The 23,325-nt window shown below is 44.2% G+C and overlaps 1 protein-coding gene and 1 long non-coding RNA gene across 3 annotated transcripts in view; one reads left to right on the top strand and one right to left on the bottom strand.

Annotated features, from left to right (window-relative positions):
- LAMA5 (laminin subunit alpha 5) overlaps window positions 1-23,325 on the top strand; it is a 191,357-nt gene that overhangs the window by 76,378 nt on the left and 91,654 nt on the right. Inside the window, exons 3-7 of one of the 2 annotated variants that reach the window (XM_083507292.1) lie at window positions 1,449-1,567; window positions 4,524-4,694; window positions 6,788-6,885; window positions 19,179-19,294; window positions 21,776-21,894. In XM_083507292.1, the coding sequence (XP_083363418.1) occupies window positions 4,560-4,694; window positions 6,788-6,885; window positions 19,179-19,294; window positions 21,776-21,894 (468 nt within the window). In that variant the 5' untranslated portion in view covers window positions 1,449-1,567; window positions 4,524-4,559. Of the gene's footprint in view, window positions 1-1,448; window positions 1,568-4,523; window positions 4,695-6,787; window positions 6,886-19,178; window positions 19,295-21,775; window positions 21,895-23,325 lie in introns of those variants that run through there. The other variant, XM_083507293.1, reaches the window with a different exon arrangement.
- LOC310708963 lies at window positions 10,535-21,874 on the bottom strand. Its single transcript, XR_014527264.1, has 3 exons — window positions 21,758-21,874; window positions 21,198-21,389; window positions 10,535-10,721 (listed from the first exon to the last, which is right to left on the bottom strand). It is a non-coding gene; the product is annotated as an uncharacterized lncRNA (long non-coding RNA).

Raw genomic sequence — 23,325 nt, forward strand, 5'->3', positions numbered from 1 at the left:
CCAGCATTGCAGGTTTTCAGGCACTTTTCAGAGTGCCAACTAATGGCTCTTTCGCAAATGCACAGGAATCATAAGATGAGTCAAGGCATTGGTCCACCTTGCTCATTACTGTCTACACTGACCGGAAGTGGCTCTCCAGAATTTCACACAGGGCTGTCTCCCAGCCCTACCTGGAGTTGCTGGGGAGAGAACCTGGTTCCTTCTGCATGCGAAGCAGATGCTCTCTCATTGCATCGCAATCCTTCCCCAAAGTAGCCACCGTTGCACTTTGTAGGATATTCCCTAAACAAAGCTCCCTGTTTGAGCTTGATTGAGCTTGATTATTGAGGGGAAGTGCGTGGAACAGGTCTCGGTGTTTCGATTTCTGGGAATGGAGTTGAGAGACGACCTAACTTGGGGAGAAAACACAAAGACCTGATGAAGAGAGCACAGCAGCGGCTATATTTTCTGAGAATCCTCCAGAAAAAGAATTTCTCAAAGGACCTGTTGATGGCATTCTACCATTGTACTGTGGACAGTGTATTAACTTATGGTCTCTGTGTGTGGTTTGGGAGCTGCATGGCCAGGGAAAAAACAATGCCGTCCAGGGTTGTAAAGACTGCGGAGAGAATAATTGGGTGCACTCTTCCCACCTTAGATCAAACCTACACTCCCAGGTGCCATAAGAAAGCGGCAGAGATAGTGCAGGATAGTGCGCACCCCGGAAATGATCTCTTTCAGCTTCTGCCTTCTGGAAGAAGGTATAGGGTTATAAAGGCCAGGACTAGCCGCCTGAGAAACAGTTTCTACGCAAATGCAATTCTGGTTCTAAATGCAACATAAGGGGTCTCTATAGTATAGTGCATTTTAAAATGGGGTTTCAGAGTTTTTAGGGGTTTTTGAATGTTTTATGTAGTTTTTCAATTTCATTGTTCTGCATGGGACTATGACAATAAAGATATCATATATCGTATATCACTGTGAATCCCTAGTGCTACATGTCTGTTTTCTGTGTTTGTCCTATCTTATGCTGGAGAGCTGGTGTCGTGTCCTATCAAAGAAACCAGGGAGTTCTTTTTTATACTTGCCTCTGCTACAAACTCACTAGGTAGCCTTAGGCAAGCTACTCTCCCTCAGCCTCAGGAATCATAGAATCGTAGAATTGTGGAGTTGGAAGGGACCCCAAGGGTCATCTAGTCCAGCCCCCTGCAATGCAGGAAACTCGGCTAAAGCATCCGTGACAGATGACCATCCAACCTCTTCTTAAAAACCTCCAAAGAAAGTTTTTAAATATAATAATATTGGAAGATAATATTGATCCGCTTTACAGGGATGACATGAGGATTACACTGGAGTGAAGTAGGTGAAGTGCTTTGAATATTTGGAAGTTCTAATACAATTGCAGAATATAATTAATATTTCATTTTACACAACTAAAATGTTCCCCTCTGGTCTTCTCTGCTCAATAGCTTCCAAGAGAGATTGTATAGAGAAATTTGGCCTGAGGACTGTGGAACGGATAACCAAAGACGACGACGCCATCTGCACCACTGAATACTCCCGAATTGTGCCCTTGGAGAACGGCGAGGTAAACTCTTTAATTTTTTGTCTGGCTGTGCATCAAAGCAGTGAATGTGGGTCGGATTTTTCCCCTGTGCTTAATTTTTCTGCAAAAAAACAAACAAAAAACTTGCTTTGTAAGTTCAGTAGTAACTATGAATTAATTTGACAAGCATAGCAGTTTGAAACTTTTTATCATTCTTTAATAAATACGAGTAAAATTAGCATGCTTAATTTGATCTGTGGCACCAGAAACTATGCAAACTGACAGTTTTCAGATGCAAATTAGCCTAATTTTTGTAGGATTTCTCTGCCCCCCCCAAAAAAACCCCCACACCACCCAGTTCAAGTCCTGTATTTAAAATGATCAATGCTGAATTAACATAAGGTATGAAGGATAACCCAGGTTTCCATACGTTGATGCTTCTGAGAGCATGAGCCTGTAGAAAGAGTGTTGAATATTATTACTGGGTAACCTCGGACAAACCTATCTATACTATTGGAATTATAGAGTGGGAATAAAATGACTTGCCTTACAGGGTTGTTGTGATATCAAAGAGATGTCAAAGAGAAAAACAACTACCAGACTTTTAGAAGACATCTGAAGGCAGCCCTGTTTAGGGAAGCTTTTAATGTTTGGCACACTATTGTATTTTACTATTTTGTTGGAAGCCGCCCAGAGTGGCTGGGGGAACCCAGCCAGATGGGTGGGGTATTAATAATAATAATAATATAGCTATTGTTATTGTTATTACTAATGGGGGGGGAGGAAAGGCACTTCAAATAAAGAACTGTATAGAGCCTTAAAAGCCATTGTAAGTTCTGTCTAGCCTTTGGTTTCTAAATCTCCTTCAAGCATTAGCTGTGCCTTTCCAAACCATATTCTGCAGCCATGAGACATAGAAATTATTTTAAGAAAATAAAGATTGGATTCTTGGGATCTCAAACTCTGTACCGTCTGTCCAATTCCATTCTTGCCCAGAAGAGTCATGGAAATGGAAGATAGGCTCTGCGGCGATATTCCTTTCTCTTGGGAGATAAGCAAGCTGTCGCCCTGTCCAGTGAACTTTACCTTTCTGAATGTTTCTTGAGTTATCCAAAACTGATAATAGGCCATGGGATATTGCGCCTGGGAAACTCTGGCACATCCTGTTGCTAAATTCTGCTGTAATCTTGAGTCATGCTGGCGGAACTCCTCCAGCTGTGCCGATGCTGTGTTCCAGGACAGAAACTCTGCTGCAATTGGTAAAGGGTTGCGGTGGGGTGTAAAGAGTTCATTCAACCACAGACATGCTTGTCCTCAAAGCATTCTGTTTAAGCAGGATGAGGGGGGCGATTTATTGGGGGAGGGACGACAAGGTCTGGGAACGCAAGGAAGTGCAGAATTACTTTGGTTAATTTTTACCAAAGGGATTAATTCAATTTTTAAGGGCATGTTTCTATTTTTCAGCACTGGGTAAAATAATAAAGAGAGATTTGATTAGCAGCTGCTCAGATTGGAATGGAGTGCAGCTCAGTTGAAACAGATTCAATCCATGTATGGGATTTTGTTCGTTGCAGCTAAGGTCTCTGTTGCCTTATGCCTTACTCATTCCCCACATACCCTCTGAGATACCATGCCTTTGTGAAAATGGCAGAATGTTTAAATGAAGAAATCCAGAATTGTATGTGATATTGGCATGACATGTTAAGTTTGCCATATCGAATGCTGAAGTGGATTACAGCTGAGATTGCTTGGCGACATGGTGTATGTTGAATTGAATCCCTTTGGAATGAATTAGTGGGTCTTAAATCCTGACTAAGTTATCCCACTGATCTCAATAAGAATGTAAGAACATAAGAACCCTGTGGCATCAGACCAAATGTCCTATGGGCAGCTCACAAGCAGGACCGCAGTCCAACAGCGCTCTTCCCACTTGTGATTCCCTGTAGCTGCTGTTCAGAGGCACACCACCTCCAACCATTGAGATAGTACATAGCCATCATGGGTAGTAGCCATTGACAGCGAACAAGAATCTTCAGCTAACTTAGCTTGGATCAACCTGGTTATACCAACCCCACTTACTTTTCAGTGGCAAGCTATAACTGGTCAGTTTACTTTTCTGTAGTTTGTGCTTTCCTATTTTGTGTGCAAGAGTCAAGTTGATAATTGCTTACATTATTGAAAGACCATTCACAGAGAACCAGCGATACCTTTTGATAAGAATGTTAGATCTAGATCTGGAAAGCTTTTGACATTTCAACTGAGCCATGAGCATGGCTTTGCGTGAGTCATAATCTTCTGTCCTCAATTCCTTATCTGTTAAATGGGAGCAGTTGTGACTTACCTCTGAGGTTTGCTGCATGGAGGAATAAGAGAAGAATATATTGGGCTGGATTCGGTTAACAGGTCCCACTAGCAGAAACCCACTCAGAGATTTCTGCTAGTGCAATGGGGCTTCCCCCCCCTCTTTCCCCACCCCCTAAATTAACTCGGGGGGGGGGGTAGGGAGAATCCCTAGAACAGTGTGGTGTGGGAGGAGAGATTGTTCTGTTGTACAAACAGAAATACTTGCACTGATACAACATTTTTAACAGTGCGATGCTGAATTTCTCCCATTGTTACTTGCTCTGATCATAGTAGTATAGTGTTCAGTGGTACCTTGGGTTACAGACGCTTCAGGTTACAGACTCCGCTAACCCAGAAATAGTACCTCGGGTTAAGAACTTTGCTTCAGGATGAGAACAGAAATCATTCTCCAGTGGAGCGGCAGCAGCAGGAGGCTCCATTAGCTAAAGTGGTGCTTCAGGTTAAGAACAGTTTCAGGTTAAGAACGGACCTCCAGAATGAATTAAGTTCTTAACCCGAGGTAGCACTGTAATTTAAATGAGTAGATGAGAATTGTATTGATCCACTGCTATGGTGAAGCATATTTCCGGACTGAGAAACACACACATTTTCTAACACCTGAAATATTCCTCTCTTTCTCACTTTGCCTCTACAGATTGTGGTCTCTTTGGTGAACGGGCGTCCGGGAGCCATGAACTTCTCTTATTCTCCTCTGCTAAGGAATTTCACCAAAGCCACCAACATTCGATTACGCTTCTTGCGGACTAACACCCTACTTGGGCATCTGATGGGAAAGGCCTTACGAGACCCGACCGTGACCAGGAGGGTGAGATGCTTCTAGGCTCCTCTTTGCTTATCAGTCAAATCTGCGTGGGAGCAGTAGCTTTTGGAAACATTTGAGAGATGAGTAAATGTACAGAGTACCATGGTATCCTTCCAAGGGAAAAGGTTCTACACATTTATTCATCTTCCAAATGACTACCGTGAATAACAGGGTTGTATCCAACTAAGTTTTAGCCAGAGTAGACCTACTGAAATTAATGGACCTTCATTAGCCATATTCATTATTTTCAGTGGGGTCTTCTCTGAGTAGTTCCTGTTCAGGACAAACAGAAAACAGTTAATCAATGTTGTTATCAGATTAGGTTCACTAATGTTTAATAATGATGAAGATGATGATGATGAAGAAGAAAAATATATCTCAAGATTAAAGGTAAAATTAGGGCATCAGTAGCCTGAGTGGTCTACAGGACTTGTTCCTGGGTGACCTGGATTTAAATTGCACTTTGCATGTTACCAGTTTCCCATACGGAAGTGAGGGCGTGTTGTAATAAATGGCAATACTATGTGCATGTAAATGGCTGCAGTATATACAACAGGATTTATATCTTGCATTTGGGCTTGATTTTCTCTGCTTGCAATAAAGTGCACATGGGGTAAGGAGAGATCAACAGAAAAAAATGTCAGGGTCGGCTGATTAAAAATAGCACGTAAAATTCATCAAAAAGATTTTAATGTTCTGTCATGGACTAGATATCCCTTTGGAATATATGCTCAGTAGCACATTCATACATGAATTTAAGCCTATTCTGAACCTATTAGGACCAAAATTATTTAATATATTATAAAAAGAAATTTAATAGAAAAATTAAACTAAAAAAAAGTTCCTTGATCAATTAAAAAGTTCCTAACCCTTTATACATATGTGTGATACTTTGTTAGGTAACATTCCCACCCACAAACCCAATTATGCATGACCAACAGCTCAACCCTTCCTATGGAGAGACATTTTGGACTTTGAGATCCTTGTTGCAGTCTACCAAACAACACAGTTGTGGAGAGAGTTATATGCAGATGTCTAGAGTAATAAATCTGCCATCTGCTTGGGGGTTGTGGGGAGAACGTTGGTTGCCAACAAACAAACAAAGCCACCCACCCGACAACACTTGAGGCACCTGCTGATTGCTACACACAACTTCCTTGGCAAAGTCCAGCATGGGGGATATCCCAGTCTGCTTGTTCGTTAGCTCTGCAATAACCAGCAGGTGTTACTTACTGTAGCCAGCAAAAACTGCACTGAAGAGGCTTTAAGTATGCAGTTGGTGCTGCCGGAAGAAGGAAGAAATGCCCCAAAGTATTACTTAAAGAAATAAAACCTATTGGTTCACCTTGGTAGGGGTGGGTGTTGTCGTGCTCCTCCCACAAAAAATGAGAGAGATTAACTAGGTCATTAAATATCTGCTCAGAGGCTCTGCAGATTTTCAAGCCCTGTATGCTTTTATCCAGGCGTACAGGAAAAAAATTAAAATGTATTTATTGATATTGTTCAGACTGATGGTGGTCTGCGAACTTTGCAAATTGTTTAGCCTTGCCTGGCACAATGTCCTGGGCCATTAGTTTTACTAAGCCAGGGGGATGGGACTTCAGCCCTAGAGGCTGAATGCCCTGAATGCTTTTTGTCTGGCCCTTGGAGCCTTCTTTAGGCCATATACCACATTGGACCTGCTAGTGCCTCTAGCTTGTCTGTTGATCAGTACACAGCCCATGACATTTCTGTGATGTCACCCTAAAGCTGCATTGTGACAAGCAGAGTTAGGAATACTGTTGCCATGACACTGTAAGCCTCTGATCCTCTCTCACACCCAGTATAATATCCAGTGTGGGGAATTACCAGGCAGGGCAGAGGTGCTAATATTACTCTGCTCTTCCTGTAAGGAATGCTTCTTTGACTGATGCATCCATCATTCAAGAATAATTTTGTAAAGGATGCGTCAGATGGAATCCTATCACTGACAAAGTTTGAGTTATTTATCTTGAATTAGTTGGGCATTTGTGCCATGAGTTTATTCCTTTGTATGGGAGAGAATATATGGCCGATGTCGCAAAGTGACAAGGACAAACCATTCTGCGATCTTTTAGTATTACTACAGCATCAAAGATATCAGCATTGGAGGACGGTGCGTATGCCATGGTCACGCTGACGTCTGTGATGCCAAAGACCCTACGGATCCTTATAGGTAAGACTTCTGTTGGAAAACACCATGCCTAGATAAACTGATATGTAAAGAATTGAACTAAGAAGGATAGTTGGTGAAAGGGAAACAAGGTTCATCATGCAATGGAGGGAATGAAAGATGAATTTTGCTGTAAGTCAGCAGAACCAGTTGTGCCAAAAGACAAGGTGTACTGTGATAGATAGATAGATAGATAGATAGATAGATAGATAGATAGATAGATAGATGATAGATAGATAGATAAGCTGCATTCTAAAGCAAGATTCTCCCCATGTTTATTTGCACTTTACTCCATCACCATCACAACTGCCTCCTAGATTGCCAACATCACCTAGATTATGTTGTCATACCAAGAGTTTAACCAAATGGCTCATGCAACATTCAAATATGAGTCAAACCAAATCACTTGAACCAGAGTCATGTGCTACCCAGAACGGCGGTCAGTTAGCTTTTTGTTGCAAACCCAGAACTGTTTATTGAGCTGATATAAGAAAAAATGTTTTCTTAGTCCTTCAACAGAACTTAAAAGTCTCTGACAAGTAGAAGGAAAGAATACAGCAGTACCTCTGTTTAAGAACAGCTCTGTTTACAAACTATTTGGTTTACGAACTCCATAAAACTGGAGATAGCGTCCTGGTTTGCGAACTTTACCTCGGTCTAGGAACGGAATCTGAATGGTGGAAGGGCATCGGCGGTGGGAGGCCTCATTAGGGAAAGCACTCCTTGGTTTAAGAACAGTTTCGGTTTAAGAACGAACCTCCGGAATGGATTTAGTTCATAAACCGAGGTACCACTGTAGAACATTCAGAACAGAATTTGCAGTGATTCAGTTCAGTATATAAACCAGCCTCAGGTTGATCCAATTGTGAAGCATACAGTGTGTAAAACAAGGATTTCATGAGAAGATGTGAGTTGGGTGATCACACTGGCTGTCCAGAGCAAATAGGAGAACATTAGAGGAGGCTTTCTGGGTCAGGCCAAAGTCCCACCTACACCAGCACCCTGTTCTCACAAACAGCAGCACTATGCTCTCTTGCAGTTTCCAGCAACTGGTATTCAGAGGCATACTGTCCTCCACATGCAGGAAGCACATAGCCATCAAAGCCAGTAGCCTTCAAATTTGTGACTGTTTACTATTAATGTAACAATTTGCCAGGATAGGCACCTTGAAGAACACTGCTAAATATGTTTACTTGCTGCAGACTGGCGCTATAAATTTCCTGTCTGTTTTATCTGTGACTTATTTGGAAGTTCCACACCTCCACAACTTCCCATGTGATCACGACCAATAAATATTTCTTTGTGAACATCTATTATTTCACAATTTGCATGGCACTTTGCATTATATATGTAGCGTATTATATACCAGTTGCCCCTTTCTTCCTTTCTTCTCTTTGATTGATCTAGTTCAGTGTTTCCCAACCTTTTTTGGGCAAAGGCACACTTGTTTCATGAAAAAAATCTCGAGGCACACCACCATGCCAGATGGGGAAAGGTCACTTTTTACTTATGTAAAAAAAAATAGTAACAGCATAGAAGGTAATGGTTAGGCTAGCATCCCTCTTCCAAATATGCTAGGTTTTTATTTGCAGGGACTGTTCTACATGGGAAAGCATTCAGCACTGTCATTCTCCCATCTGCCATCTGAATTGGTACTATTCTGGGTCAACTTACTCTGCTGCATGTGTAGATGAAAATGGCACCAAGTGTGGGGGAGGGGGCAGAACAGGTTTCAGATACAGGATATTAAGCATACACGTACTTCAGATTGAACTGGTTGCTTGCTTTGCAAGTTTTCATTTCCCAAATGACTGCCTTGGCAAGCGCAATACCTACCAGGCTCAACGCCGGTCTCGCGCTGCCGCTTCCCGCGCTCTCAAGGACCCGGGAGGAGGAAGGCGTGAAGGGAATCCTGAAGGCGCGAAAACCTCGCGCATGCGCAGGCCTTCCGCCTGCGACAGCCCAGTAGGCCGGCCGAAGCGAGCGGCGATGGGATGTGGGAGGGAGCTCACTCGCCGCCCCGCGTGTGCCTATGTGGGGCACGTTACAGCCCCGTGACGTCAGCGCCACGCAGGCAGCCAGGCAGGCAGACGGCGAGAGCCCCGCGCTGGGCGGCCTCTCCTCGCCGCCGCCGCCCCGCCTCTCGCCGCCCGACTCGCCCGCCTCCCTCCCACGGCACACCAGGCAACGTCTCGCGGCACACTAGTGTGCCGCGGAACACCGGTTGGGAAACACTGATAGTTCTACCATCTGCATTTGATTTCTTCCTTAGTGATATAGATGATACACCATCAACCTGCTTTTATGTTTGGCTTTTAAGCATTTCATCCACCTTCTTCTTTGTTTGGTTTTCTAAGAACTTCAGCCTTAGGCTTCAATCCTAAATGGATTTACATCTGAGTAGATCTGCTTAGGATTGCATTGTTTATATCTAGAATTCACTGTTGCAAAGGTGGCCTTGTCCTCTGTAGTATTGTTCCTTGGTTAGGGGGAGTTTAAAATACGGTTCCCAAGAGCAATAGGGGGGGAAGTTTTCATTGGGCATTTTTAGCTCTTGTAATACCTACTCGCAGAAAATATTCAAAGCACATGATTAGCAGGAATCAGAGCCAAAACTTTGTTCTTGAGGACACAGGAGCACAAACTTGGTTCCAGTCCCTGGCCCTCATCATGTCTGGATTTTTAGACACTCACATATGAATGATAAGAGACGGCTCATATCCCTATCACCTAAATTTGTCGGGAGATAATGAGAATGGAAAATGTTGCCTTATTCCTTGCATTTGGAAAACGAGTAGGGGCTGAAACGAGACTTTGCTGTGTAGCTGCCGCTTTTTCTAGCGGCTGCTGTTTTGCTCTTTCTCACTCTGTCTCCCTGTCCCTGCAAACAACAACAGATTTGCTCTCCTTTCTGCTTCCCATCAACACAGTTGCCTGATGTCTACTACGTTGTTTCTTTAACATCATGGTCCCAGACTGTGATCAAGAGCACGACTTTATTCTACAGAGGAGAACAGTTGCCTTGAAAGCCTGAGAAATGTAGTCATAGGTACTGCAGACTCATTTATTTGGTTTATAGCAGACTAAACATCATTAAGAATAGGAGAGACTGAACTATCCGTTTGTTGGTAAAGAATTCTTTCAAGGTCAGAGTTTTCATAAATAACTGCCACCATACTTTATAGGGTCCAATATTTCCACCGTGAGCCTGTCAAAGTTAGGATAAGCGTTTGAGCCTCCAAGTTCCGTAATATTGGGCACTGTGCCTGGCTATTCATTCAAGTGGACTCTTTCTGTTCATTAGGAATGACCGGGAAATGCATTGGTATCTTTGTCAATCTCCTAAATGGGAGCAAACTGTGAGAATTACAAACTCCTCCTTTAAATCCTTTCCTCTCCAGCATGAATCTCCAACGCCCCCATAAGACACACATGTAAGCATAACACCATCATAGGCATATAACTGCAACTACCCCAAACCAGGGTTTTCTTCTTAACCAGTGTTTGAAACCAAGGTTTGACTAAGGGCAGCTGTGCTGATCAGCGTCTCTAGAGCTAAATGGCCTATACTGGGGAATGTGGGCAGGGATCTTCTCTGGTGCTGTTTTCTGTTGCTGGTGCCTTGAGACCCCAAGCGCCTTGGAGAGAATGGGAGGGCTGTTCATTCCAGCTCTGCTTCCTGAGGTGAAATGTTCCTGGTCTCTGATGTCAGCCAGCTCATTATGCAGGAGTCCCTATTCCATTGCAGTGAATTGGTGAGAAGCAAGCCTCATTCCTTCTTGGTATGGATATGGCCGTCCTCAGCATGTATTTGAGGCCGAAATGGGAACACATTTCATCTGCGTTTTGAAAGAGCACAGACAAAAACGGGGGGGGGGGGGGTTCTGCTTTCCTTAATACAATACAACTTCAAAAAGCAGCCTTACCTAAAACACTACGATGAAACATACAGACAAATATTAAGAATGCACTTCTGTATTCTACCTACAGGTCAGATGACATTTAGAAATAAGTGCTATTTAGATGAATCAGCCGGAAAGCTTTCGAAATAAAGTCCTCTTCAGGAGTCAAGCCTTTGTCATCCATAGGCTTCAGTATAAAAAATTCATTAACTTGAGTAGATATAAAACTTGTCCAAATGGAAGAGATTTAAACACCCTTTGGTTTCTAATTCCAGTGCAAACAACCAAATAAAGATGCTAATGCTTTTGAAACATTTTTTAAAAAATCTCTTGCAATGTGTATCGATCATGATTGTATAACTTATAATCAGATGTTTTACCATAACTCTTTTTGAAAGCGCACTAAGGCAGGAATTCCTTGTCTCTCCAGAAGGTTTAGCCCAGGACGGCACAGAACCTCCACCCTCTGTGTTGTTGATATGACCATACAGGCAAAGTGTTGGGTCAGGTGACTGTTCCAAAAAGGAGCTCTTAACTATGAAGTTTTTGGTCAGCTGTTTTGCAGGGTGCATTTTGGCAAGCTGTCCCCCCCCCCCACCCCGTCCCTACTCTCAGACTTTGCCGTGTGCTCATGATAATGAATGGAATTTCCCTTTATTGATAAGAACTGTCTGGCTTTGTAAGTAAGGCCTATTGTCAGTAATAGCCCATAGTAGGAACCCATGTGTAGCATTCCAGTTCCAAAAACAGCCCGTGTGTGTATGGTTGCATGTTCTATGAATGCACACAAAATGGCTCAATTACTAGATTTTAGTACTTTTCTGGAGTTCAGTAGCACGCTGAATTCTGTCGCCTGAGGCACGCTCCCCCAGTTTGCCTAATGGTAGGGCCAGTTCTGACCAGAACTCAATTTCAATCTAGAAACTCAAGAATTTTCGGACGTTTCTGCCTAACTATTGAGTGAATAAACTTCATTGTTTAAAGCCATAGGCCACCACAATACAAGAGCAGCAAACAAACGTTTTGACACATTCAGCAAATCTATATATATAAAAGAAACAGAACAAGAATACTAACGCTCTCCCAGTGTAAATCATGCATTGCCCCTCTACAGTAAGCTGTCTAGGTATTCAAAAAAACTACTGCCTAACTATTGCTTCGCAAAATTTCCATGGCCTTGTTATTCTAAGAGTTCAGGATAAGTTACCCAGTGAGTTTTTCAGGGTCTTCACTGTCTAGGCACTGAAAAGGCCCCCTCTATTGAGCAAGGCTCAAAGGATTGCACGTTCCTTCCCACAAACAGTGGTTTTATTTTTCTCCCAGCCATCTTCTAACATTACGACTCTAGTGGTCTCCAGCCAATATTGAATCAGTAAAAAAGAAAAGAAAATGAAAATAAAGAGAGTTCTTGTCTGGATTTGGCACCTCTCCCTACCCTGAAAGAATAAATAAAAAAAGTATTGATTTGATTCCCCCTTGTGTTCTAGCAATGCTTGGATGTGTCTCTTAGCAATATTGTATAACGAAGCAGCTGCACCACCCAAAAAGATTTCTTGGCAGGGAGAGACCACACTTTACCTGCAGTCTGAATGGCATTTGGGGGGGGGGGGACTCCAGGGATTCCCTGCTGAACTTGGCAGAGGTTCCACTAATGACTTCAGCGAAACCCGGACGCTACTGTCTATGCATTCCCTGCCCCCAATGGGTGTGTCTGATCGCAATGTGAAAACGGACATTCTTTTGCACTGTATTCACGTAGATGCGGCAGGGGTAATACACGGATAATCAGTGCTGTGGGTGGACAAATGAAGGCATGGAATTGGGACAGAGAGAAAGAGTGCCATCATCATCAAGCACGAAGATGGACTCAGCCAGTTTTGATTTCTCTGCATCCCAGTCCCCTTCCAACTCTGCCTACCAGATCTGACGATGGGGAGGGCACTGCTGATTCCAAGCAGCCTTCCTAAAGGGCAGCATATCTCTCTTGGTGCCTTGGTGCCATTCCCTGCTTCTTATGGGTAGCCTTTCTGTTAGGGAAGTTAGAGAAATTTTGGCAGGGGCTGTGTGTTTACTTCTTGAAAGAGATGTCTGGCTTATGCATACAGCTGTACAGTGGTACCTCGGTTTAAGAACAGCCCTGTTTACGAACTATTCGGTATACAGTGGTACCTCGGGTTACATACACTTCAGGTTACAGGCTCTGCTAACCCAGAAATAGTACCTCGGGTTAAGAACTTTGCTTCAGGATCAGAACAGAAATCGTGCGGCGGCAGTGGGAGGCGACGTTAGCTAAAGTTGTGCTTCAGGTAAAAAACAGTTTCAGTTAAGAACAGACCTCCAGAACGAATTGAGTATGTAACCAGAGTTACCACTATACTTTTGTGAATTGTTATTAAGGAAATGATTGTTTTTCTCCTTCCAATAAAGTACAGCAGAAAGGTTGTCCAAATATAAGCAGTTTACTTATTAAACCTCACCATAATTTCATAAATATCTGTTTTTGTATTTCTAATAGTATAACCAAATCAGTAATTCTTGATATAACTGTAAGAACTACTCTGAAAAATTATTATTAAAAAAATGAAACCTTCATCTGGTTGTAAATATTAAGATTATACCAGCAAGAATGAGTCTTTCTGTAAAAAATAATAATATTCAAATCAAGTCTTACTGACTAGTGATTTAAATCGTGATGTAAATCATGATTTACATCTATTTGATTTAAATTAAATCCACCCTGAGCCATAATGTAGCAAATACTGGTAATTATATGGGCCCGTTTTAGTGATTACTTTGCCAGCAGATTTGTTTAGCTTATTTGCATGGTTTCCTTTGGCAAAAAGTGCAGAGAAAATAAAACTCACAAATTTGCAGAATATATTCAAAATAAAAATGCAGGTTCAAAATGACAGTAACATTATAAACTCATTGATACTGGAAACATTGGGGTAAAGACAAAATTCATTTGTCAGAATTTGAGCAAGGATGATGTTTGCAGCACAAAAGCAAATTGCCTTTAAACTGGGTGTGTGTGCTGTGCTGGCCCTTCAGCCTTTTAAAGCATTTTCATTGCTTCACAGAATGTTCCTGAGTCACATTTCACGTCAATGAGAAGGGCAATGGTTACAGTAAAGAAGTGCATTCCTGGTTTAGCCAACCAAAGTGTATATATTCAATCAATGAAATATGTAAACACTGAAGTAAGCACATTGATGTGTAATTCATTACACAGAGCACTTGACATATGAGGTGCTATGGAGTTTCAGTAACGGACAGGCATGCTGGACGTCTTTGCTTATCTCCACCAGCAATGTAAACTATTTCTGGGTTTCTAGACTTCTAGGCATGTTCTCTGTGCTAAAGACACCAGTCCTTGGATTGAAAGGTAGGAAAGGTATCATCAGGACTGGCTATAGGGACCTCAGTAAAAGTATTTGGACTGGTTTGCTGCTGTTGTTGTTTAGTCGTGTCCGACTCTTCGTGACCCCATGGACCACAGGATTTCCTGGCTCTTGCTTACATGGTTGCAAACTATCTGATGTTGACTGCCCAAACAAGCTAATTTTCTTTGCACAAATGCTGTGAATTGTCAACATGGCAAGGTGGGATGGGGTTGCTCAAGTTGCAGTAAGAGCGAGGTTTGTTATTAAAGGCATTTGTAGCTTTTTATCGGAGTGAATGTTGAGTTGTAGCTTTGGTTCAGCAGCGAATGAATCTGCATCATGCAATACAGTTCCCTAAGGCCCTTTCCAAATCTTCGGAGCAGAGTTTTGCAGAGTGCAATGCCCTCCATGCATCATTCTTTCCCTTATTTCTGAATAGGGAACTTCCAGCTCTTCTTGTTCCATTGCTAATGATGCGAGGCTATTAGCATGACCTTTGCATCCTGCCTGGGAGATTTAGAAGCTTCTGGTTTGTTACTGCTAGAAGCAGAAAGTTATACCTTGGCCAGATCCAGGAAGGCGGTTCATGTAATCTTAATTTCTCTCTCTCTCATGAAGCTCAAGAGTGTTTCTTTTGTCCCTCTCCTTTGCTCTTAAGGCTCACCATTCCCTTTTATAAACATTCCTTTATGGGCCAGTTCATATTTATGGGAAATTTATAAACTGAGCTGGCCTCCTGCTTGAGGAGCCCACTCACTCTGGCTATCTATTTTTCTCAATGAGCTCTCACACAGAACTTGACTCAGAGAATGTGCCGACTTCAGCTGTTCCTTTATTCTTCTTTATGTGGTTCCTGTTTATAATAGGTAAGCACGTTTCTGCAGATCCTCATTAACGTGTATGAGTTTGCGAAAGTTCTGCAGGTTTTACCAATACTGTTGTGTGCAGCTATTGTCTGAATTTTGGCCAGTGAAGAAGGTGCGAGACATTCAGCTAATGCAACATGTCAATGGAAAACTGCTCATACAATGGGGCCTTTCAAAATTTGTGTTTCAGTCTCAGAAGTGACAATCCTTATCCCACTTTCCTCCCACAACCAAACTGCTGTATCTTAAAACACACACTCAACACTTTTGGATATTACCGTAAACCCGGGATATTCATCATGGTGCCATTCAGATGTTGTGAGCAACAACTCCCACCATCACATACTATTGACATTTCAGGTTTTAGCTGCATCCTCTGGTCTGCAGTGAGACAAGGCATGGTGCCAGGCAGCACTCAGGCTGGATGCAAGGAGAGGTTGAGCAAAGCAAGGCAAGACGTGAGGCAAGGCTCATCCTGTCCTATATGACTGCAGGGCTCTCTTGTTGCTTCAGCAACAAACTTCAGCTCAGCCCTCTACAGTGGCAGCATGCCAGAACCTTGCACTCCACAGTGCCATTTTACCCACCAAACAAAAATGCTGTCTGTTGTGTCAGACTGATGGGTAATACAGTTTTGTCCCGGCTTTTATCCATGCAATTACTCATTCCCCCCTCCAGGCTTGCCTCTCCCTCCTATGGCACACGCACGCACTGTTCTCTTGTTCAGAACAAACGGCTTAAAAATACATGCACTGTATTAAAACTATCACAAATAGACAGGGAGGTATACAGCCTGCTTTAGATGCACGCCCATGTCTTTCCATCGAAAGCACAAATCACAGTTGTTAGCGCACGTTGCACTGCAAGGGGTTTTTTCAGTTAAATAGGCCAACTTCAGTGGTCTCCCACTGTGATGGAGCAGGGGGGCGGGCTCTGATCTTACTGGGCCTTCTGCAATGGGCCACCAAGTCTGAGAATGGCAGTGCCATGTTCTTGGGCTGGAGGGATACTGGCTGCACAGGCTCATCTGGTGGAATTGCTTCTGCAGCTGGCCCTGTGTGCCCTTCTACTTGTCCAGAGCTCTCAACTTCATCCCATGAAGGCTTATGACAGGTTGATTGGAATGGAGGGCACCATGTCTGCTATCCCTGCGCTAACCATAATTTGGCACAACCAGAATAAGCCAAGGTGAGCCTTGGACTCATATGTTCTAAGCATGTGTTTCCAGTTTTCATTTGTTTTTTAGTCGTTTCCGACACTTTGTGACCTCATGGACCACAGCACACCCGGCACTCCTGTCTTCCACTGCCTCCTGCAGTTTGGTCAAACTCCTGCTGGTAGCTTTGAGAACACTGTCCAACCATCTCCTCCTCTGTCGTCCCCTTCTCCTTGTGCCCTCCATCTTTCCCAACATCAGGGTCTTTTCCAGGGAGTCTTCTCTTCTCATGAGGTGGCCAGAGTATTGGAGCCTCAGTTTCAGGATCTGTCCTTCCAGTGAGCACTCAGGGCTGATTTCCTTCAGAATGGATAGGTTTGATCTTCTTGCAGTCCATGGGACTCTCAAGAGTCTCCTCCAGCACCATAATTCAAAAACACCAATTCTTTGGCGATCAGCCTTCTTTATGGTCCAGCTCTCCCTTCCATACATCACTATTGGGAAAACCATAGCTTTAACTATATGGATGGCAAGGTGATGTCTCTGCTTTTTAAGATGCTGCCTAGGTTTGTCATCTCTTTTCTCCCAAGAAGCTGGCATCTGTCACCATCTGCAGTGATCACGGATCCCAGTTTTCATTAGCCACAGTTTATTGTGTCATCTGAACAGGAAACCCCTGTTATTGTTTAGTATGGTGTGCTTCAAAATGTCTTGTGAATTTAGACAACACGACAAGACTTGATAAATCAGAAATCGGAAGCTAAAGCGTCTCCCCATGGTTGCACCAGAGGAGGAGGGTGTAGCATGAGAGTCTAACAATAACAACAATTTTGCCCCAGCCACTCTGAAGCTTAACTAGGCTTGTTCTTGTCACTGTAAACTGTGGTTTAGTGTGATGTCTGAGCATGGCCAATCAGAATACCAATGATTCAGTATTCTGATAACCAGAGAGAAATATACAGGATACAGAATCTTTACTAATTACTGTAGCATTTGTTCAGTCATGGTGGAAACTTAAAAGCTGATGCAGATTACCTTCCTCCATGGTTGGTGCGAGTGCCACGAAGTTGAAGTCCCATTTGCACCAGGATTAGTTTCCTCTATCTACTCGTGTGCTATCACCAATTGTGCTTCAGGGGGTGAGGGAACCCCCAGAACAGATTTAGGGGGCATGTGAAAGGAGGGGAGAGCATTCTGTTGTGAAATCCCTTGGGCTGATGGAACTGTAGCCTTGTCGAGTACAACCCATCGTCAGCTGCTACATATGGTGGTTGGGGGACCGTCTTAGATGTTGTACTTCTGCTCTTACCCCTACTGTCTGACTATTGGCTCTGCATGCAAACCCAGGGACTCAATGGAAATACATGGGTGTGTACCTGAAACGGGCTGTCTACCACAGCTCCCTGTCTATTTCTTACAGCTTTTATAAAATGCATCTATTTTTAAGCCCTGAGTTTTGAATGAGCGAACTGTACGGGCGTGTGCCATAGGAGGGTGAGGCATGCCTGGAGGGGGAAATGAGTAATTGCGCAGATAAAAGCTGGAGCAGAACTGTATTATCCATCAGCCTGACACAACAGAGCACATTTTTGTTGGGTGGGTATAATGGCACAGTGGAGTGCAAGTTTATGGCATGATGTCACTTTACCTAATAAATCGGCACCATGGCCCAGTCAGGACAAGATTCTAAGTCTTGCCTGGCGCCTCTAGAACTGCCTGTTTAGTCAGAGCAAACCTCAGCTAACAAAATCACAGGGAAGGCGTAATCCGCCAGGAATTTCTCCTGCAGATTTCCCATTGAAATGAATGGCATTTGTGCAGCAATGTACTGCTCCAACCACTGCTCCCACCTACCCTCTGGGCAGCTGCCACTCATTTGTCCTTGTCCAGGGGATATTCTTGGTATTAACATTCCAATGCTGTTAAACTGAAGTGCAGTGATACAATAGGGTTGTTGTTGTTATTTTTTTAATAAGTGAAGTGGAAGTTTTTGAGAAGAGGCAGTAAGAGAGGAGGAACACAGTTTTCTAGAGATAATCCCAATACCATTCATTAGTAGCACGCAAATGACTGTATAAAAGTGCTCTTAAAATTTTTACTGGCAAAAAATGAATTACACAGAGATCCTAGTAATAGTTGTATTTCCTTTATGGCATTCTTCCTCATAGTTGTCAGATAGGAGCCCAATGCATTTTGCTTTTTGTGGCAGAATATTTGGATCCTGCCCCTTCCCACTCATTGGCAGTGTGCACCACATCAGAACTTACTGGTGCATTGTGAGATGCATTAAATAAATAGCCTCACACATCCACTGGGGGCTCTGTTCTGTAGTAATACTTGCAAACAGCATTCTCTGACATGCAGTATTGCATGGAGAATCTGTGATTACTGTTCAAAATATTTAATTTCTGTGATGCCACTTGCAAAGTAAAGATGTAAGGCCAACGATACTGCTTAGGTTCTGTAATGGGTTTGAGTTACTCGTGCGTAAACTGCCGCCGTTCTAGGCTTAAATGTCTTGGTTAAACCGTTCTAACTGCACAGCCCATCTCAGCGTGGCTGCCTCAGTCGCTAGCAGAATCTGTCTGTGGGCGTTTCTTAAACCTTTTCCAGCATAGAAGCTGTCTGACTCCCAGTCGCCGCCTCCTCTCACTGCGCGGGAGTCTTCTGCGCAGGGAGGGCGTGGGTTGTGGATGACCTGTGCTCTCCTCACTGATGTCTAGAGAAGAATCCCGGAGCTCTCCCTCCGCTTCCCCCATGTGCCCCCCTTTATCCCTGGTGTTGCGCTGATTTCCTTCCTCCTCTACCAAGCTGCTTCTCCCCCTGGTGCTGGGTCCTTCGCCTGCAGAACCTGGGAGCCTCCCCTTTGCCTCTCGCTCTGATGTCAGTTCCCTGACAGGTTCATTCTTATAATAAAAAATTGGCATGTTTGGGGCCATTCACTAACCTACTCCAAGAGTAATAAGCACGCTCTGTCTTCACTTGCCAGGTTACAGTGTGACTGTCAGCACAACACCTGTGGAGCGTCATGTGATCGATGCTGCCCAGGCTTCAACCAGATGCCATGGAAACCAGCCACAACCGACAGCGCCAATGAATGTGAATGTAAGTTTTATCTTCCTATATACATAGAAATGTAAGACTGTCATCAGGCAGCCTCCATGGGAGGATTTGTATTTCACAATGCTGGATTTGCATGAAGTCAGGGTGGCCTAGGGGAGCGGAAGAGAAGGCAGCTTGCACAACACCAGTGGGTGATTTAGAAGTTTTGAGTAAAGAAGGGATGGAGAGAGCTGAGAGGAAAGTGGTGGTTTTAAACAACAGAGATTGGAGTAAATAACCTTCATTCAGTGGAATATGTGAGGGGGAAAGGTTGAGTACAGCAAGAATGAAGAAGCTGCTTGTTTTAAATTGCCATTTTCCTCTCTTTCACTACCACTTCTTTATTCAAACTTCTGCTGTTGTTTAACTACAACAGGAAGGAAGGAATGCTGAAGGGGGGGAGTCTGTTTCAAACTTTCCCCTCATGTGAGAGAGATAAAGCATGTGGAGCCCTCAAATATTCCATAGTACCTTCCCACAATCATGTATTCCACTCCTAGTATCATGTGTTGTCTTCAACATGAAGCTCTAGATTCAATGTAGTATTTTGGATGAGATATGTATTAACAAGGAGACAGTTAATGCAGTATCCATCAACTGAACTTGACCTCTAACTGAACAAGCTAACTGGTAAGCTTGCACTTGAGATCCAGTTCATCCTCAAGATGCAGTAGCATATATCAGCATGGGATGTGCTGCCAAAGTGCGTTGCAGAATAGGAGAGAGGCAGCGGCGTGGAAATGGAAGGTTGGTCTGTGTGCAAGGGAGAGTTAAGAAGAGTAAGCAAGAGGGGGAAGGGGAGCAAAGGGTGTTGTAGAAAAGGAGGGAGCAGAAGGCATAGGAGGGGGGTTGAAGATGGAAGCAGGGCCATGAAAGGGTCTGAAGAACAGGAGGGGATGGTGGCTTCATAGTTGGGTGGAAAGTGAAAAAGGAAGCTCAGGAGCTGCTGTGTGCGGGCGGAAGACGATGCAGGAGGTTACCACGGGGGCGGTTTGTGTGCAAGGTGGGGGATTGCACAAAAAGGGGGAGCAGCGTGGAAATGGAGCGAAGGTGAAAAGAGGTGCAAAGCAGGACTGAAGAACAGGAGAGTGGATTCAGAAATGGGTTTGGTCAGGTGCAAAACAAGCTTAGTAGCTGCATGGGGTAGGAAAGGGAAGCTCCAGTGGTGTAGGAAGGGGGGGTGCGGGTCGCCCCGGGTGTCATCGCTGAGGGAGGGGTGACAAAATGGCAAAAATATGTGTTTTTGAAAAAATAACTCCTGCACGCCCCTTCCTACGCCACTGCAGGAGCACTCTCCCCTCGAGTGATTTCCAGAAACCAGAAGCGTTGCTACCTCCAACCAGCCTTTATGGCCAGTAGCCTTCAACAGCCCTCTCCTCCATGAATCTGCCTAATCCAGAGGCGTAACTACATGAGGCGGGGGGGCACTGGGTGTCACACCGCGGGGCCTGCAGTGTGCCTGAGCCACGCTTCTCTCCTGAGGCGGGCGGACTGCCTGCAAGCTCAGCACTGCTTTTTCAAGCAGTGTGGGGCTTGCGTCTGCCCACCTACAGCTGAGAGGGAGGCTGCAGAGAGGCTCCACACAGATATGCCACTGGGAAGCTCCAGGGGAGTGTTTCTTAACCTGTGGGTCCCCAGATGTTGTTGGACTACAACTCCCATCATTCCTAGCCAGCATGATCAGTGGTCAGGGATGATGGGAGGTGTAGTCCAACAACATCTGGGGACCCACAGGTTGAGAAACGCTGCTCTAGGGGGAATGGAACGAGGGTTTTTGGCAAGTGACTTAAGCACAGGTACAGCCCCTAGTAGAATTTTTTATATATAAAAAATCCCCGAACTGGTTCATTCAGCTGTTTAATGTTACAGGCAGTTGCAGAACCAGAAATGAACGCACTTGATTTACCTGACGGTCGGTGTTGGCCTGCGTTTCACTCACATGCAGGGTTCAAAGAGAACAGAAATCTGACACTCTCATGCTTCGTTGGCTTTTGTTGGAGTGCAGTCGGGAGGATTCTGAAAATGAGTTTAAACTTAACCTCTTGTTCACTAGCCTAGCAGTGTGCGCGCTTCGCCCAGCAGATGCAGCTGATTCATTCTGTAATGGAGTATTAAATTAAAACAGTCACAACGCAGAGTACTAACCACTATACGATCACGGCCAAAAGAAGAAGAAGCAGAGAGTGGGAAGAAGAAGAGGAAGTTTTCACAATGGAACAAAAGTAAACAATGGGGTCCCCAAAGCACCTGTATTGGACCCTGAGCTGCTATTTAAGTTATTCATTATACATTATCCGGAGCTTGGTAAGCAGTGAGGTAGCTGGGTTGATACAAAACTGTTCCAGCTCTAGGAACTTCTGCAATCTGCTTGAATGGGCAGAAAGTATCATTCAAAACCCAGCAGTTAATTCTGCTACTACAGAAGGAAGAATATGTAAATCAGAGGCTGCTTCCGTTCTAACTCACCTTTTCTTGTCATCTCAGCCTGCAATTGCAACGGCCATGCCTATGATTGCTATTATGACCCAGAGGTGGATCTTCACAAGGCCAGCACAAATCGTGATGGTCAGCTTTCAGGTGGAGGTGTATGCATTGACTGCCAGGTAAGTCTTGGCTGGAAGTGCTGCAGAACAAAGGGCGTTTGTGTCTCTTGGGTCGCTGTTGGCGTTGCCAGTGAAACTACTGCACTGGCCGTGAGAAAGCTGAGACCTGTTAAGAGGGAAATGTGAGCTCTTAACGTTATCAGATTATATCCTAGAGGAAAATAACTGGAAAGGATCTGAAAAGAATATAATGCAGACTCTTATGGAGGCAGGATCCTTTAGGGATGGCCCATTGATCCTGACACGCAATGCAGATTATAGCATATCTCAAGTATCAAGAGCTGCTTCACTCCTTATGTAATTAGTGAGTGAACTCTCACCTCCCAAATGTACTGCTAGAGGACCATGTAATGTGCAAGGCCCATATTAACATAGGCTACCTTATATACCTTATATATACCTTATACACCTATATACTTTATATAACTATATACTTATATAAGGACGCGGGTGGCACTCTGGGTTAAACCACAGAGCCTAGGGCTTGCCGATCAGAAGGTCGGCGGTTCGAATCCCCACGATGGGGTGAGCTCCCGTTGCTCGGTCCCAGCTCCTGCGAACCCAGCAGTTCGAAAGTGCACATCAAAGTGCAAGTAGATCAATAGGTACCGCTCTGGCGGAAAGGTAAATGGTGTTTCCGTGCGCTGCTCTGCTTCACCAGAAGTGGCTTAGTCATTCTGGCCATATGACCCGGAAGCTGTACTTCGGCTCCCTTGGCCAGTAAAGCAAGATGAGCGCCGCAACCCCAGAGTCATCCGTGACTGGACCTAACGGTCAGGGGTCCCTTTACCTTTACCTTTTTACCTTATATGAACTGCCCCAGACCCTGCAATCAGCATCTAAGGCCATTCTTTGTGACCTCTTCCACGAGAGATCTGGAGGGTGGCAACATGAGAACGGGCCTTTTCTGTGGTGGCTCCCCATTTGTGCAGTGCTTTCCCTTGGGAGGTTCACTTGGCTCCTTCACAGTGGCGTAGCGTGGGGGGTGCAGGGGGGGCCGGTCGCACCGGGCGCAACATCTGGGGGTTAGGGTTAGGGGGCGGAAATCCACGGGTTAGTGGGTGCAAATCCACGGGTTAGGGGGCGCAAATTACTTGCCTTGCCCCGGGTGCTGACAACCCACGCTACGCCACTGCTCCTTCATCACATACCTTTAGGTGCTAATCTTCTCTGCATCATTCCAATTTTTAGTATATGTGCAGCCGAAGGCAAAAACATTTGTCTTCAGTTAGGCCTTGGGCTGCTTAACATTCTGTGATCTTTTAAATGTGTTTGTGGGAGAGGAGTTATTCGTTCATTTTTGCTTTACAGTATTATGTGTTTTTTGTTCTTGTTTTGCATTTTTATGTTGTGAACCACCCTGTGATCTTTGGATGAAGGGCGGCACACAAATTTAATTCATCATCATCACTGAAAAGCCTGGACTTATTA

This window comes from Podarcis liolepis, assembly GCF_965112155.1.
Source record: "Podarcis liolepis genome assembly, chromosome: 6".
In the NCBI taxonomy this organism is placed as follows: Eukaryota; Metazoa; Chordata; class Lepidosauria; order Squamata; family Lacertidae; genus Podarcis; species Podarcis liolepis.